This window comes from Salmo salar, chromosome 01 (assembly GCF_965601325.2).
Source record: "Salmo salar chromosome 01, fSalSal1, whole genome shotgun sequence".
NCBI classification, from domain to species: domain Eukaryota; kingdom Metazoa; phylum Chordata; class Actinopteri; order Salmoniformes; family Salmonidae; genus Salmo; species Salmo salar.
The window spans coordinates 78,102,782-78,121,794 of NC_138291.1; the positions used below are offsets into that span (position 1 = coordinate 78,102,782).

General features: G+C 43.2%; 1 protein-coding gene across 2 annotated transcripts in view; it reads left to right on the forward strand.

Moving 5' to 3' along the window:
- crtac1b (cartilage acidic protein 1b) overlaps positions 1-18,610 on the forward strand; it is a 65,090-nt gene extending 46,480 nt beyond the window's left edge. The window contains exons 6-15 of one of the 2 annotated variants that reach the window (XM_045722596.2): positions 3,745-3,879; positions 4,008-4,153; positions 8,290-8,426; positions 10,336-10,418; positions 10,797-10,897; positions 11,027-11,195; positions 11,824-11,966; positions 14,862-14,904; positions 15,086-15,229; positions 18,286-18,610. In XM_045722596.2, the coding sequence (XP_045578552.1) occupies positions 3,745-3,879; positions 4,008-4,153; positions 8,290-8,426; positions 10,336-10,418; positions 10,797-10,897; positions 11,027-11,195; positions 11,824-11,966; positions 14,862-14,904; positions 15,086-15,229; positions 18,286-18,329 (1,145 nt within the window). In that variant the 3' untranslated portion in view covers positions 18,330-18,610. Of the gene's footprint in view, positions 1-3,744; positions 3,880-4,007; positions 4,154-8,289; positions 8,427-10,335; positions 10,419-10,796; positions 10,898-11,026; positions 11,196-11,823; positions 11,967-14,861; positions 14,905-15,085; positions 15,230-15,567; positions 16,280-18,285 lie in introns of those variants that run through there. The other variant, XM_014214818.3, reaches the window with a different exon arrangement.
- Positions 18,611-19,013: the final 403 nt, after the last annotated feature.

The window sequence follows — 19,013 nt, forward strand, 5'->3', positions numbered from 1 at the left end:
TCAAAGATCTGTAAGTTATTTATCATATTCATATTCTTCAAAATCAAGGGACATATGGTATTATATTTGACATGAATAGAAATAAAATACTGCTAATGTTAGAAGTAGCACTAATACAAAACATGTACAAGACTTCAGCTCAGGGCTCAATGTGATCCACCAGTCATCCATTATGCTAATGTCTCTGACCTGAGTTTTTATATTCAGATGATGGTACATGGAAGGTTGTTCAGATGGCTTGAGTCACAGTACAATTACGTTAGATGATATGATTGACAGGTCAGTTGGCATTAGTCTGTGATCCTTGTCTAAATTGGTTTTGGTTTGGATTGGCCAGCCTGTGGCAAATGTAGTATGTTTGTTTTTCTGCATGGAAACTGAGAAATAGCAAATAATAACAAGCAATAATGATAGTACATGAATGCGTATTTCAGTTATTAACTGCTTTAATATTAATAAATTGCAACATGAATATACAATTATTAAACATCAATAGCCATATATGCAAAATGCATATACATGAATGAAGCTATGCAGATATAGAAACAAGATAACACAATGAATGTCAAAAGTTGGATGCAATAACATGCTTTTTCCGGTGAGATACATTCAGGCTCTTGCGAACTGAAGGAAAATTATGAAACACGGAGGCGAAAGACATAATTTTTTATTTTTTCTTGGTAAATTTTGGGGGGAAGGCTGGGTTCCCTTGGCATACATGAGTACATGCCACTAATAATTACTGCCATTGTCTACCCTAGGAAAAGTGTTAAATTCCCAGTGTATTCTTTAAAATGTTGATTAAAATATTGTCTGCAAAATAGTACCTGCAAAACACCAGTCTCAACATCAACAGTGAAGAGGTGACTCCGGGATGCTGGCCTTCTAGGCAGAGTTGCAAAGAAAAAGCCATATCTCAAACTGACCAATAAAAAGAAAAGATTAAGATGGGCAAAAGAACACAGACTCTGGATAGAGGAACACTGCCTAGAAGGCCAGCATCCCGGAGTTGCCTCTCCACTGTTGACGTTGAGACTGGTGTTTTGCAGGTACTATTTAATGAAGCTGCCAGTTGAGGACTTGTGAGGCATCTGTTTCTCAAACTAGACACTAATGTACTTGGCCTCTTGCTCAGTTGTGCACCAGGGCCTCCCACTCCTCTTTCTTTTCTGGTTAGAGCCAGCACAAACAATACATCTGATCTTGAGAAGCCCCTCTCTGTAGCAGAGATTGACCAGTCAATAAAATCAATGAAAAGCGGGGATGGTTACCTACTTTTGTCTTGTGGATAAAGGCCCTATATTCAGCTCCTCAAGCATCTGTTCATACTAACAGCACCCTCACAATATTTCTCCCTGCATAGAGGAAATTGTCAGGGCTGTCCGCAGGAGTCCTCTGCTGTTTGATATAACCTTCGAACCCCTAGACATCTCCCTGAGAGGTGGCGCAGGGATGACAGTTGAGGAGGGCAGGTCCACAAACTGTCTCTGTATGCTGACGACCTCCTACTGTATATCTCAGACCCCATCACGTTTATCCCAATCACTATTGATATCATCTCCAGATTTGGCAATGTTTCAGGTTACAAAATCAATTTCACAAAAAGCTTACTCTTTCTGCTCAATAAGCAAGCAATAGATCTATCTTTGGATTAATTTCCTTTCACGGTAGCACTCAATACCTTTACATGTTTAGGGTTCTGTGTGACTCTGAACTTGAAAGACCTGTTCAAATTTAATTTCAAGCCAGCCTTGGAGAAGGCTAAGCAAGACCTCAATCGCTCCCCATATCATTCGCTGAGTCAACTTGGTCAAGATGGTCGTCATGCCAAGATTCCTGTATCTATTTCAGACTATTCCTGTCTTTATTGCAAAATATATATATTTTAAACTGGATAGACATCTACTTTCATTTGGAATAAAAAGATCCCATGGTTGCGTAAAGTGTTTTTGGAGAGACAGAAACGAGAGGAGGGTCTTGCCCAACCCAATTGCCTCCATTACTATTAGGCTGCTAAAATTCACAAGATAATCTTTTGGGTCTCTACATTTTTAGAGGGGGAAGAACCGGTGTGGTCCCTTATGGAAAAGCACTCATGTCAAACATCATCCCCAGTCTCCTTATTCTGTGCACCCCTACCATTGAGCATTCAATACCACTCAAACAACCCTACTGTGAAAAGTTCACTCAGGATATGGTCTCAGTTTACGATCCACTTTGGACATAGACAAGCTATCTCATCCATGCCTTTTATTTCCAACCCACTCTTCAAACCTTCCCTCATAGACACAGCCTTCCAGCTATGGTTTCAGAAAGGATTGAAGAGTGTAAATACCTTTTCCATGAGCGTATATTTACCTCCTTTGAACATCTAGTTAGAGCACAGTATACCTCAGACACACTTTTTCAGGTACCTGCAGATTCGTAACTTTACAAGAAAGATTTTCCCCTCATTCCCATCTCTCCCACCCACCAGCTGGCTCAATGAATGTCTGAACCTGGATCCCTATGTAAAGGGAAACATTTCGAAGTGTCACGTGTGCTCCCTCTCCGGTCTCTAGGTCACCAGCCTGCTCGTTATGACGCACACCTGTCACCATCGTTACGCACACCTGCGCGTCATCAGACTCACCTGGACTCCATCACTTCCCTGATTACCTTTTTATTTTTATATTTCACCTTTATTTAACAAGGTAGGCTAGTTGAGAACAAGTTCTCATTTGCAACTGCGACCTGGCCAAGATAAAGCAAAGCAGTTTGACACATACAACAACACAGAGTTACACATGGAATAAACAAACATACAATCAATAATACAGTAGAAAAATCTATATACAGCATGTGCAAATGAGGTAGGATGAGAGTTGGGAAGCAAGTTCAGGGAGTGAGTGTTCCCTATACTGTATATGGCACTCCCTTTGGTTCCTTCCCCAGGCGTTATTGTTTCTGTTCCTGGGTCATGGCTGTGCGTTGTTTGTGTTACGTGTTTGTTTCATTTATTTATTAAAACACTCACTCCCTGAACTTGCTTCCCAACTCTCAGTGCACATCGTTACTCTAAGCTATATGACAATATTCAGAATATTGCATGCCCCACTCTTGACCATGTAAAGCGTTCATGGGAGGAAGAGTTTGATTTCCGATATGACCTGGCATTCTGCAATTGACAGGATACACTCATCCTCTATTGGCATTAGACATGGGTTATTACAGTTTCAAGTATTTCATCACCTACACTTTTGCAGGAGTAGACTTGCCAGATTGTTTCCAGAAATAGACCCAACCTGCTCTAGATGCCATCAGGCACCCGCCACGCTGTATCACACATACTGGTCATGCACAGCACTAGTTCCATCCTGGTCCTCTATATTTGAGACTTTCTCAAATATATGGAATAAGGAAATTGCCCCAGATCCCTACTCTTTGTAACACCCAAGTAGACGCCATAGCCTTCTGGCCCTCCAACTCTTTCTTTTGAAGTGGAAGTCATATATTGTTTAACAGCTATTGCATAGGATAGTATCAATGTAACTTGTTGCTGTATTTATGTTGTTACTGTCCATTATGTTCCATCTACTTTTAAAAATCAATAAAACCAATTTTTAATCTCTTTCTCTCTTGAGGTGTGAGAGTCAGATTGTGAGATGTGTTCTTTCTTTCTTTCTCTCTCTCTCTCTGTCTCACTCTCTCTCGGGGTGTGACATCAGAGTCAGATTGTGAGCTGTGTTCTGTCTCTCTCTCCAGGTGGCCGTGGTGTGGTTGTAGGTCCCATTGTTAGCCAGTACTTGTCTGATGTGTTTTGTGATAACGAGTACGGACCTAACTTCCTGTTTGTAAACAATGGAGACGGAACCTTCACTGACGTGGCTCAGCAGGCAGGTGAGAGAAAGATGGAGAGACAGCTAATTGAACAGGTTTATCTATGTATTTTGATTGCCACACCATGTATTACTGTGGTGTTTTTCATTTTAAAAGTTAAAATGGGAGTTCCCTCCTCTGTGTACCAGGTGTGGAAGACCCCATGCAGCACGGTAGAGGGGTGACTTTAGCTGACTTCAACAGAGACGGAAAGATGGACATTGTCTACGGAAACTGGAACGGGCCACATCGACTCTACCTACAGCTGGGCAACAACCGCAAGCACAGGTTCAAGGTATGGAACACAGGTTTAAAAACAGATTCCACATATGGTACTGTGGTTCAAGCACAGGTTCAAGGTTTGATAGACAGGTACAAACACAACTTCAGCACAGGTTCAAGTTACAGAAAGTAGGCTCACACACAGCTTCAAGGTACAGTAACAAAGGTTCAAGCACAGTAATCAACTAGCATCCTACCGTTTGTTCTATTGAGCAGTACATTGATCTTAGCTAACCTTCAGCTACTGTGCTTAATGATTGTAGAGGGTACAGCAGATCCTTCCTCTGACACACACGCACGCACGCACACGCTGCTGCTGCTGCTCTGTCTCCTCTGAAAATAATCAATGGCTACTTTCCTTCTAGGCTTGAACAAAGCCCAGCTTTTTAGATCCTGAATCCCATTATTATCAATGTATTTTTATGGTCTTAAATACTTTCGGCTGATGATTTATCAATTACTTCTAACTGTAGTTAAAAGTAAAATAGCTAATTCAATTAGTTTCCAGTGTATGCGTGTGTGTGTTTTGTGTGTGTGTTGTCAGGGATTAAGCTGTCCCAGTGAGGCCTTACACCACAAACCCCATAAACTTTGGCTGGGCTGATGTTTCTGTTAATCCAATGAGTCCCACTATCACACCGGCGTGATTTATACTGATCAAAAATATAAACGCAACAAGCAACAATTTTACTGAGTTACAGTTCATATAAGGAAATCAGTCAATTGAAATAAATAAATTAGGCCCTAATCTATGGATTTCACATGACTGGGCAGGTGAGAAGCCATTGGTGGGCCTGGGAGGGCATAGGCCCACCCACTTGGGAGCCAGGGCCACCCACAGGGGAGCCAGGCCCAGCCAATCAGAGTTTTTCCCCACAAAAGGGCTTTATTACATACAGAAATACTCCTCAGTTTCATCATCTCTCCGGGTGGCTGGTCTAAGGGGATCCCACAGGTGAATAAGCTGGATGTGGAGTGCCTGGGCTGGCGTGGTTACACGTAGTCTGCGGTTGTGAGGCCGGTTGGACGTACTGCCAAATTCTCTAAAATGTTGTTGGATGCGGCTTATGGTAGAGAAATGAACATTCAATTCCCTGGGAACAGCTCTGGTAGACATTCCTGAAGTCAGCATGCCAACTGCACGCTCCTTCAAAACTTGAGACATCTGTGGCATTGTGTTGTGACGAAACTGCACATTTTAGAGTGGCCGTGTATTGTCCCAGCACAAGGTGCACCTGTGTAATGATCATGCTGTTTAATCAGCTTCTTGATATGTGTCACGTATACTCCCTCTCTGGCCTCTAGGTCATCAGGCTGCTGATTATCCCGCACCCCTGTCACCATCGTCTTGCGCACCTGCACCTCATGACACTCACCTGGACTCCATCACCTCCTTGATTATCTTCTCTATATCTGTCTCTCCCCTTGGTTCTTTCCTCAGGTGTTATTGACTCTGTTTTCTTGTCGGTGCGTTGTTTGTTTCGTGTTCATTGTTTCTTTTATTTATTAAAACACTCACTCTCTGAGTTTGCTTTCCAACTCTCAGCGCACTCGTTACAATATGCCACACCTGTCAGGTGGATGGACTATCTTGGCCAAAGAGAAACGTTCCTTAACCAGGATTTAAACAAATTTGTGCACAACATTTTTTATTTTAGCTCATGAAACATGGGACCAACACTTACCATGTTGCTTTCATATTTTTGTGCAGTAGGACTTTTAACCCCTTTTTAAACATTGTGTGTTTGACCTACAGACTTCTGGGTTGTACCATTGGATTTGTCTATTTCATCCGTAGATACCAACAATGAGTCTGTGTGGTTAACAGGGGCTGAACTAGAGCGGGGTTTGTGAGACAAGGGTGGATCCCAGGTATTTGTTTACAATAATGTCTGTAGAGTCAGAATGGTTTGAGCTACAAACTATAAATATATATACATATATGAAAAGCTGAGACTTCCACAAACGAAGACCATAGGAAATCCCAGGACATAATGACTATAATACCAGAATTAGCTCACATAGTTGCTGTCACAACCTCAAAACTCTCTCTCACACACAGTATCTGGGTTGACCTTTGGCATTGGTAATTAAGGTGTTTTGTCACTCCAGTAATCTACTGAATAAAAGGAGCTGAAGCAGCAGCTTGGCTGGACAGTGGATGGACAGGGGGAATAGGGGAAAGTGCCGATTAGGGCTGTTTTAACTCTATGGCTGCAGCGACCACACACACACACACAGACACACACAGACACACACTTGCACACTCACACATGCACGCAAAAACACAGGCACAGACACTCATCTTAGCAGTCTCCCAGCCCCACCAACCGTAACTAAGCATAAATCTCAGAAGACATGATGTGAGCTAATGGGGCATCTTGATATGAAATATGTCAGCAGGGATTCAGTGAAAATCACTATCATGTTGATTTGAATTGAACAAATCTGAGATTTGACTAAGTAGTTGGTCCTCTTCCCTAGTCTGGCTAACAACTAACTCTCCAAGTCCTGCTGGCTTCAGTCTGGGATGGCTCATTGATGTTGTCGGCATAATGCGTTGATAATGAAGGGGGCTGTACTTTTTACTGGTTGTCTCTCCTCTTTCTATTTCGCTCAAATACCCACTTATTGTGCATAGCCCTGAGCGTCGCCCCTTCCATTACAACGGTTGGATTTTCAAATCCAAACAAGTTGAGGTCTCAACCCCAGAGGAAAAAAAAACATTTGAGAGAACCAATCAAGGCCTCCTTTCTAGACCAGTGTGTCACAACTCTCCCTGCACTGTGAGTCACGTGGGCCGCATCAGCCAGGCTACTACTTCCCAGTATAGAGCACCTCACCCCATCTCCTTTGCCCCTCTCTTCATCTCCCCTTCCCTATCTCACCCTTTCTGTATTTCCCTTCCCTCTCTTCTCTTGTCAACTTCTCTCTCTCCCCTCTCCCTTTTTTTGGGGGCCTTTCCATCCTCTCATTCACCTAAACAACAGAAGATCACTTTCTGCCCCTTTCTTCTCTTCCCTCGTTCCCTTTCCTTCTCTCCCTCTTTCTCTCTCCTCGCTCTTCCTCCCCTCACCTCCCTCCTTCATGCCCTCACTTGGCTATCCCCTCTCCTTCACCTAAACAGTAGAAGGTCACTCCCCTCCCTCCCCGCTTTCCTCCTCTCCGCCCTCCCCTTAGGCTTTATGATCCATATAATTAACACAGGGAGTAAACACTGTAAGGAGAGGAGAGAGGGAGGAGATAGAGGTGAGAGAGAGAGGAGGAAGAGGAGAGGAACATATACACTACAAGACCAAAAGTATGTGGACACCTGCTCGTCGAACATCTCATTTCAAATCATGGGCATCAATATGGATTTGGTCCCCCCTTTGCTGCTATAACAGCCTCCACTCCACGAGCCCAGTACTAAATCACCTGACTCAGCTAACCAACAAATGAAGACTCCCTTCCCCCTAGTGTTGTAGAACAGTACAATAGTTTGGGCTTGAGCCTCCCAAATACTACAACGGTTGACACTATGCCTGGTCCTGGATAGGATGTGCTGGTTTTTGTTACAGCCCAGCATTACACCAGCTTACTCAGCAGACCAACTACACATGACTCACTTTGCTTATCCATACTCACAGTGAGTCCAGCAGTCACATTTCATTACATTTGACCACAATTGCACATTTATTACCCTTTTAAGAAAACTAATTAAAAATGCTTGCAGACAGGACCGAGTGACCCACTATTTAGGTTTGGTTGAGAGTTTTCCCGCTCGACAGATAGTACATTTACAGAAATACAATATTATGAACAGGAATATCCCCCAGTGTGTATGTAATATCAACACGAAACATTGCCTAAACCCCATGAGGTCGCCATAGTGTAATGTTAGCTACCTGGAGTGAGTGTACATAGTGAGTATCCCCATAATGTTACATTGGTCTCCTGGTGTGTGTGTGTGTGTGTGTGTGTGTGTGTGTGTGTGTGTGTGTGTGTGTGTGTGTGTGTGTGTGTGTGTGTGTGGGTGTGTGCGTGTGTAGGTGTGTGTGTGTGTAGGTGTGTGTGCTTGCATGTAAACGCATGCATATGTGCGTTCGTGTGTGTGTTCCTGTGTGTGTGTGTGTGTCTGTGTGTTAACATATTATCTCCCTCCCCCAGGACATAGCGTCTCAGAAGTTCTCCATGCCGTCTCCGGTGCGTACGGTCATCGCTGCAGACTTCGACAACGACAACGAACTAGAGGTGTTCTTTAATAACATTGCTTACAGAGGGTCGTCATCTAACAGACTGTTCAGGTACACACACACACACACACACACACACACACACACAGACACATGCACGGAGACGTGCACACACATACACACTCACACACATGAAATATATCAGTTTAATCATCAGTTCCAAAAAGCAATTAAACTAATTTAATTTCCATGTAAATTTGAGCCTCAAATCTTAGCTAACATTTGTTAATGTCAGATCTCTAATTCCTCAGTTATTTTGGACTTAAAGCATTTCTGTAGTCAGGAAGTAGTCATAATGACTGAATATTCCCAGACGTGTGACTATTGGTGGTGGTGTGTGTGTGTGTGTGTGTTGTGTGTGTGTGTTTGTGTGCTCATGTGTGTGTCTCCTTTGTAGCTATGCAGGATATCTGTGGTTTGAAATGGTGATCGATCCAACATCCAAAGCCCGAGGCTCCACTTGTACCATATTAAAACCTGAGTTGAAGTTTCAATCATGAAACAGAATCCACCAAATTAACGGTTATGTATTGTCTGGCAATGAAATACCCAGCTTGAACTATTGTCCTCATTGAAGCTAATTGATTGAATCAATCAACGTTGTACTGGGTTTGAGTGCGCTGAAAACCTCTGCATTATGTTCGAAGTTGACAATGTTCTGAAGTTGAATAAAGTTGATAGAAAAACACATTTGTGACCCAATCTCAATATGGAACATTTTGTTAGGTGAGGCGCTGTCCAAACTATGAGATGTTACGAGGGAAATGACAGTGATTAGTACCGGATGTGTAAATGATTGAACTTATCCATGCCAGGATAATCAGGACAAAATAGCTGCTGTGCTTCATAACATCCAACATTACGAATGTGTAGTGGATATGAAACTCGTCCAAAGTGTGTTGGCTGGAGTAAATCAGTGACATCACTGAGATCTAAAAGGCAACTGTCATTCAGAGAGTGACAGGTTAGTCCAGGGTTCTCCAACTGGCGGCCCGCCTGCCAAATTTGGCCCGCATGTGGTTTTATTTGCCCCCCCCCCCCAAAAAAAAATGTATTGGGGGTGCCTCTCGTGCTTCAACGCCAGTCGTGATCCTCGGAAACGTTCCCGGTCCTTACCAGCCATTCTCCATGGGCCCTCTCCGGCCATAACTTGCTCCCATGTCCATTTCTCCCTTTTGTCCAATTCAAAATCCCACTGCTCCTTCCTCTGCTGCTTGGTCCTGGTTTGGTGGTGGGAGATTCTGTCAGGGATTTCTTCGTCGTCAGACGATATAGCGAAATCATCGTCGGAAAAAGAGGACCAATATGCAGCAGAGTTGAGATAGTTAATTTTGAACATTTAATAAACTCAAAAAATGAACATACAAAATAACAAAACGAACTCACGATTACTAGACAGTCCTGTTAGGCTCACACACGCTAAACAAGAAACAATCTCCCACCAATACACAGACAAACACACCCAACTAATATAGGACTTCCAATCAAAGGCAACACCACACAGCTGCCTTCAATTGGAAGTCCACCCCAATTAACCAAACATAGACATACAACCAGCTAGATCAACATAGAAATACGTAAACAAGGGACAGTGACCAAAAACCCCGGAATACTTAAATCAAATGCCCTTTTAGAAAAAACACCACCCCGAACCACATAAACCAAATACCCTCTGCCACGTCCTGACCAAACTACAATAACAATTAACCCTTATACTGGCCAGGACGTGACACCCGACTATGCACTCAAGAACAAATTGGCCCAAGGCTGAATCAAGTTGATCCATGGACTATTCTCTTGCTTTTTTGACTAAGGTGGTTGGCTTTGAGGGGCATTTGTTGCTGTGCAGAATGTTGTGAGTTCGAGTCCTACATGGGGAACAACAGAATGCACCCTGAGTGATGGTAGCTGGGCCTGGGTTATTATGGGGGGTTTAACAGATATCTGGTTGCTATGGCAGGGTAACTAGGAGAGAACATGGGGACCCCCAGATTGAGGAGCTGAATGTGGGGGAGGCAGCCGAGCCAGAAGGACGAGGAACAGGTGAGGGTTGGGGGTCAGGGGAGTGCACAGGTGTATGTGTATGGGGGGTAGAAATACCTATTAGGCTTACACTGTGATGAACTGTTTATCATTAACCTATTCTACACTGTAAATGTGTAACACACATCGATTAAATAGTGTAATTCCTACTTCCTCCAAGGGATGGTGCTAGATATCTGTGGTTTGAGATTGTAAACTTGACTAATCAGCTCTGGCAACTCTGATCCTAGCTCCTTATCAGCCTCTTTTCTCAATGTGTGTTCTCTTATTATTCTTATTGTGTTGTATGTTCGTGTCCTCTCAGTGACCTGTGTCTGTTGTTAGTTCGATGCGTGTGTTCTAAGTGTTTGCATGTGTGTATGTGTTGTCGTCTATCAGGGGCGGCAGTAACAGACTTTGATGGAGACGGACGTCTGGACCTGCTGGTATCTCATGGAGAGAGTGCTGCACAGCCTCTCTCTATCTACAGAGTCAACCAGGTACCACTGTGTGTGTGTTCTGACCGCGTGTTCTCGTTGTGTGTTCTCTCGCCATATTGTAATTCAAGATGTTGTATCCCACACACATCTCCTTTAATCTGCTCCCCCCCCCCCTTCTCTTTCTCTCAGGGGTCCACTAACTCGTGGCTGCGTGTTATCCCTCGTACCCAGTACGGGGCGTATGCCCGGGGGGCTAAGGTAGTGGTCTACACCAAGAGAAGTGGTCCACACACACGCATCATCGACGGGGGCTCCGGATACCTCTGTGAGATGGAGCCTGTAGCACACTTTGGGCTTGGTAGGTCTGACACATACAGATGTACGCTCATGCACACACACATGCAGGTAAATACAGATGTACGCTCATGCACACACACATGCAGGTACATATAGATGTACGCTCATGCACACACACATGCACGTAGGAAACAAACACATGCAGCGTGCACACAGACTGAGTGTGTGTGTGTGGAAAGCATTGACAGATCCATGTGGAAAGCATTGCCTTAATACCCCTTCTGATTGGAGGCCCGGGGGAGAGAAAGAGAGAAAGGGGAGGAGGTGAGGGGGGAGGAGGTGGAAGGGAAAGGGAGAGGCAGGTGCAGGTGCAGCAGCTGGAAGGCCTGGATAGAAACCCCTCTACAGCCCCTCATCCCCATAGTCCAGCCAAGACAGTTAACTTCTGCCGGTTCAGACTAGTACTAGTACTAGTGGTGTGTGTGTGTGTGTGTGTGTGTGTGTGGTGTGTGTGTGTGTGTGTGTGTGTGTGTGTGTGTGTGTGTGTGTGTGTGTTGACATGATATAGAAACATTAAAGGAATATTATGGGGATTTTACGGGAACATTATGTAAACATTCTGACAATGTTATGGAACATCATGAGGATGTTTTGGTGATGTTACCTGTCTCTCTTACCTGTCTCTCCAGGTAAAGACATAGCCACTAATGTTGAGGTGTACTGGCCAGATGGGAAGTCAATAGCCAGGCCTCTGGAACCAAGTGAGATCAACTCTGTCCTGGAGATCCCCTATCCCAGAGAGGAGGAGGGCACACCTGAAATAGAGATAGAGGTAAGGACTGTCTTTTTATCTCACTCTTTCCTACTCGCTCTCTCTCTCTCTCTTTTTCACTGTTTCATTCTCCCTCTCACTGCCCCCCCCCCCCCCCCCTTCTCTCTCAATTCAATTCAAGGGGCTTTATTGGCATGGGAAACATATGCTAACATTGCCAAAGCAAGTAAAGTAGATAATATACAAAAGTGAAATAAACTATAAAATGAACCATAAACATTACACTCACAGAAGCTCCAAAAGAATAAAGACATTTCAAATGTCATATCATGTATATATACATTGTTGTAACGATGTGCAAATGGTTAAAGTACAAAAGGGAAAATAAATAAACATAAATATGGGTTGTATTTACAATGGTGTTTGTTCTTCACTGGTTGCACTTTTCTTGTGGCAACAGGTCACAAAACTTGCTGCTGTGATGGCAAACTGTGGTATTTCACCCAGTAGATATGGGAGTTAATCAAAATCAGGTTTGTTTTCGAATTCTTTGTGGGTCTGTGTAATCTGAGGGAAATATGTGTCTCTAATATGGTCATACATTTGGCAGGAGGATAGGAAGTGCAGCTCAGTTTCCACCTCATTCTGTGGGCAGTCTCTCTCTCTCTCTCTCTCTCCCTCTCTCTCTCACTGTTTCTCTCTCTCTCTCACTGTTTCTTTCTCCCTCTCACTGTTTCCCCCCTTCTCTCAATTAAATTTCAATTGAATGGGCTTTATTGGCACGGGAAACATATGCTAACATTGCCAAAGCAAGTGAAATAGATAATAAACAAAAGTGAAATAAACCAAAAAAATTAACAGACAACATTACACTCACAAAAGCTCCAAAAGAATAAAGACATTACAAATGTCATATTATGTCTACATACAGTGTTGTAATAATGTGCAAATAGTTAAAGTACAAAAGGTAAAATAAATAAAAATAAATATAGGTTGTATTTACAGAGGTGTTTGTTCTTCACTGGTTGCCCTTTTCTTGTCGCAACAGGTCAGAAATCTCGCTGCTGTGATGGCACACTGTGGTATTTCACCCAGTAGATATGGGAGTTAATCAAAATAGGATTTGTTTTCAAAATCTTTGTGGATCTGTGTAATCTGAGGGAAATATGTGTCTATAATATGGTCATACATTTGACAGGAGGTTAGGAAGTACAGCTCAGTTTCCACCTCAAATAGTACACGCAAAACACCAGTTTCAAAGTCAACATTGAAGAGGCGACTCCAGGATGCTGGCCTTCTAGGCAGTGTAGCAAAGAAAAAGACAAATCTCAGACTGGCCAATAAAAATAAAAGATTAAGATGGGCAAAAGAACAGACACTGGACAGAGGAACTCTGCCTAGAAGGTCCGCATTGCGGAGTCGCCTCTTCACTGTTGACGTTGAGACTGGTGTTTTGCGGATACTATTTAATGAAGCTGCCAGATGAGGACTTGTGAGGCGTCTGTTTGTCAAACTAGACACTAATGTATTGGCCTCTTGCTCAGTTGTGCACCGGGGCCTCCCACTCCTCTTTCTATTCTGAATAGAGCCAGTTTGCGCTATTCTGTGAAGGGAGTAGTACACAGTGTTGTACGAGATCATCAGTTTCTTGGCAATTTCTCGCATGGAATAGATTTAATTTCTCAGAACAACAATAGACTGACGAGTTTCAGAAGAAAGGTCTTTGTTTCTGGCCATTTTGAGCCTGTAATCGAACCCACAAATGCTGATGCTCCAGATACTCAACTAGTTTAAAGAATGCCAGTTTTATTGCTTCTTTAATTAGGACAACAGTTTTCAGCTGTGCCAACATAATTGCAAAAGGGTTTTCTAATGATCAATTAGCCTTTTAAAATGATAAACTTGGATTAGCTAACACAACGTGCCATGGGAACACAGGAGGGATTGTTGCTGATAATGGGCCACTGTACGCCTATGTAGATATTCCATAAAACATCTGCCGTTTCCAGCTACAATAGTCATTTACAACATTAACAGTGTCTACACTGTATTTCTGATCAATTTGATGTTATTTTAATGGACAAAAAATGTGCTTTCTTTCAAAAACAAGGACATTTCTAAGTGACCCCAAACTTTTGAATGGTAGTGTATATGTTGAAGAGGGTGGGGCTTAAGCTTCATCCCTGGATCACCCCCCAGCCCTGTGGAAAGAAATGTGTCTGTTTTTAGCCAATCTTGTTTGTGTTAATGGATTTTATAATGTTGAATGTTTTTCCACCAACACCACTTTCCATCAATTTGTATAGCAGACCCTCATGCCAAATTGAGTCGAAAGCTTTTTTGAAATCAACAAAGCATGAGAAAACTTTGCCTTTGTTTTGGTTTATTTGTTTGTCCATTTGGGTGTGCAGGGTGAATACATGTTCTGTCGTACGGTAATTTGGTAAAAAGCCAATTTGACATTTGCTCAGTACATTGTTTACGCTGAGGAAATGTACGAGTCAGCTGTTAATCATAATGCACAGGATGTTTCCAATGTTGCTGTTGACGTATATCCCCCGGTAGTTATTGGGGTCAAATTTGTGTCCACTGTTGTGTATTGGGGTGATCTCAAACCACACAATGGGACTTCAAAGCAAGTGGCTGAGTCCTTTGACCCCGCACATAATGTAGTTTCTCTCTCTCTCTCTCTCTCTCTCTCTCTCTCTCTCTCTCTCTCTCTCTCTCTCTCTCTCTCTCTCTCTCTCTCTCTCTCTCTCTCTTCTCTCTCTTTCTCTCTTTCTCTCTTTCTCTCTCTCTCTCTCTCTCTCTCTCTCTCTCTCTCTCTCTCTCTCGTTGTTAATAATTATTGTCCAGTGACTGTATTCTGTACTTATCATAAGATCTTGTGTTATAAGATGATACAGTTTCTCGTTTTCACCGAGACAGTATTGAAGGTGTATCCCTTTCTTACAGTGTGGCCAAGGGTTTGCTATGAATGAGAATGGCCGGTGCACAGGTAGGTTGAGCCCCACTATACGTCTTTAACAATCCCTGTCCTGTTTGCCAATGTGCTATCCTGCCTCTTTTTCCCTGCAATAAACGTCTTCTCCCACTACCTTCCTTCTCTCTCCCTCTCCTCCCACTTGCCTCCCTTCCCCCTTTACCCATCCCATTCTTTCCCTCCTCCCTCCCTCCAGATAAGGATGAGTGCACCCAGTTCCCCTCTGTGTGCCCCACTGACCGTCCTGTATGCACTAACACCTATGGCAGCCACAAGTGTCGTGCCAATAAGAGGTGCAACCAGGGCTTTGAACCCAACGATGATGGATCGGCCTGCGTGGGTGAGTGGGCTTACCCTGGTCCTAGATATGTTTGTGCTGTCTTGCCATCTCTTGTAAATGCCATGCCATGTTTGACCATAAAAAGTGGCTACACAGCACTAACAGATCTGGGACCAGGCTAGAATGGGCTACGATATACAATAGATATAGCTTCCCAAGCGAAATAGTTTTTTTGAGGCTACAGTCCTTCCAACGAGTGATCGTAACATTCTCCAAACTACTTTTCTCCTCTCAGCATCCCTGTACCTGCATGACTTACTGTTTGCACTGGCTTTGCACTGTGAGTTAATCTATGGCTGTTATTAATCTTTCTCTGTCTTCTTTGTGCCTCTCTGCAGCTCAGGTAGCTTACTTTGGGGGGACACGCTCCTCGGGGGTCCGAAGATGGGCCGGCTTCTCTCTCTGGCTTCTTTCTCTCTGTCTGCTGCCTCTCCTCTCCTCCCGTCTGCAAACCGGACCACTGTAGCTGCTACACACTTCCTCTCCATTTCACTCTGGAACCTTCCCTCCTTCGCTCTCCTCCCTCTCTCTGGGGGAGTGTGCAGTGACTCTCGAAAACAAACTGAACATGAAAGTCTCTTCTCTATCTTCATTCCTCTGGAAAATTAACTGATCATGGAAGCATCTACCATCTTTTCACTTGTCCTGAAACAAACTGATCATAGATCTCACTCCCTCTCTTCACTCTCAAAACGAGCTCTCCATGAACATTTCTTATTCTCTTCACTCCTCTCATACGTAACAAATCATGGACTTCTTCCTCCTTTCTTCACTTGTTCATGGACTTTTCATGGACTTCTGTTTGTCAACACTTAGCTCCCAGCCCCCTCTGAACTGTAGAATTACACACACACACACACACTGGGAGCATGCTGCTGTGAGTTAAGGAGTTAACAACGAACTGCAGAGTCCTTCACACCACCTCATCAGCTGGACTAGACCTGGACTTCAGTGTGTCTGTGTCTATATATCGCACACTATTCCCTCTAGAATGCACCGATACATACAGTAAGGGAAAAAAGTATTTGATCCCCTGTTGATTTTGTACGTTTGCCCACTGACAAAGAAATGATCAGTCTATAATTTTAATGGTAGGTTCATTTGAACAGTGAGAGACAGAATAACAACAAAAAAATCCAGAAAAACGCATGTCAAAAATGTTATAAATTGATTTGCATTTTAATGAGGGAAATAAGTATTTGACCCCTCTGCAAAACATTACTTACTACTTGGTGGCAAAACCCTTGTTGGCAATCTCAGAAGTCAGACGTTGCTTGTAGTTGGCCAACAGGTTTGCACACATCTCAGGAGGGATTTTGTCCCACTCCTATTTGCAGATCTTCTCCAAGTCATTAAGGTTTCGAGGCTGACGTTTGGCAACTCAAACCTTCAGCTCCCTCCACAGATTTTCTATGGGATTAAGGTCTGGAGACTGGCTAGGCCACTCCAGAACCTTAATGTGCTTCTTCTTGAGCCACTCCTTTGTTGCCTTGGCCGTGTGTTTTGGGTCTTTGTCATGCTGGAATACCCATCCACGACCCATTTTCAATGCCCTGGCTGAGGGAAGGAGGTTCTCACCCAAGATTTGACGGTACATGGCCCCGTCCATCGTCCCTTTGATGCGGTGAAGTTGTCCTGTCCCCTTAGCAGAAAAACACCCCCAAAGCATAATGTTTCCACCTCCATGTTTGACGGTGGGGATGGTGTTCTTGGGGTCATAGGCAGCATTCCTCCTCATCCAAACATGTTGAGTTGATGCCAAAGAGCTCCATTTTGGTCTCATCTGATCACAACACTTTCACCCAGTTGTCCTCTGAATCATTCAGATGTTCATTGGCAAACTTCAGACGGGCATGTATATGTGCTTTCTTGAGCAGGGGGACCTTGCGGGCGCTGCAGGATTTCAGTCCTTCACGGCGTAGTGTGTTACTAATTGTTTTCTTGGTGTCTATGGTCCCAGCTGCCTTGAGATCATTGACAAGATCCTCCTGTGTAGTTTTGTGCTGATTCCTCACCGTTCTCATGATCATTGCAACTCCATGAGGAGAGATCTTGCATGGAGCCCCAGGCCGAGGGAGATTGACAGTTCTTTTGTGTTTCTTCCATTTGCGAATAATCGCACCAACTGTTCTCACCTTCTCACCAAGCTGCTTGGCGATGGTCTTGTAGTCCATTCCAGCCTTGTGTAGGTCTACAATCTTGTCCCTGACATCCTTGGAGAGCTCTTTGGTCTTGGCCATCAATCTGATTGATTGATTGCTTCTGTGGACAGGTGTCTTTTTATACAGGTAACAAGCTGAGATTAGGAGCACTCCCTTTAAGAGTGTGCTCCTAATCTCAGCTTGTTACCTGTATAATAGACACCTGGGAGCCAGAAATCTTTCTGATTGAGAGGGGGTCAAATACTTATTTCCCTCATTAAAATGCAAATGAATTTATAACATTTTTGACATGCGTTTTTCTGGATTTTTTTGTTGTTATTCTGTCTCTCACTGTTCAAATAAACCTACCATTAAAATTATAGACTGATCATTTCTTTGTCAGTGGGCAAACGTACAAAATCAGCAGGGGATCAAATACTTTTTTCCTCACTGTATGTGGGTCATGTTCAAAAGGGCACACCATAGAAAAACGTTTCCATATATTAATATATTTCACTCTGTTCCAAAACGTTTATTTCGTGCCTACTGAACATAATATATTCCATTTAGCAGACGCTTTTATTCAAAGCGACTTAGTCATGCATGCATACATTTTACATATGGGTGGTCCCAGGAATCAAACCCACTACCCTGGCGTTACAAGCGCCATGCTTTACCGACTGAGCTACAGAGGACCCTGCTTTGGGTTTCCCATGATGGAAGAAAGGTAATGTCTGCTTTATTTGATACACAAAGGACATGATCTTCATCATGTTTTTGACATTAGCATTGGATGATTCTCGATAGATGCTTTTCATGAAAACATATTGCATAACAAATACATCTCTAAACACATATCACACAGTCATACCCAAGCCTTCAATGCCAAACAGTGTTCTTCAATCCTGCTTCTAGGGTTCCGCAAGACTTTCCTTCCGTCCCAGCACATACATTCCTGATTCAAACTCAGTTGATCAGATGAATCTGGAATGTTAACGTTGTGGTGGAACAAAATCCTGCACAACATATAGATCTGCAGGACCAGCACTGAAGAACACTGATGTAAAATGATGCTCCCGGTACCTCAAACCAGGCTTTCCACCAAATGTTGCATTGCCTCCTTACTGTAAATAAATTATGATGATGATGATGTATAAATTATGATGTTCAACCTGTTTTCAAGTTAATTGCATTGCTTATCGTGTCTCCAATGTCAAATAAAAGTGTCATTATTATATAAAAGAGCCATGTGCAATGTGATTAAAAACGTAAAATCCATCTCATTATAGGATAAATCCTAACCTGAGATTCCTGCATGTACTGTAACTCACACTTTCAATATGAATCACAGATGTCAATCAGAGATATGTATATTTAGTACTAATGAAACTCAAGTTAGGTTCTGACACTCTGTTCCCGATGTTAGCCTGTTAATGTATAGCCATGAGAGACAACACACAAGCTGTACAAAAAGGAAACAGTGACATTGTGTGACTAAGGTCGGGATTCAGTCTGATTGCGGGTACAAATCAAGACAAATTGTATTTGTCACATGCGCCGAATACAACAGGTATTTTACCTTACCGTGAAATGCTTACTTACAAGCCCTTAACCAGCAATGCCGTTCAAGAAATAGAGTAAAT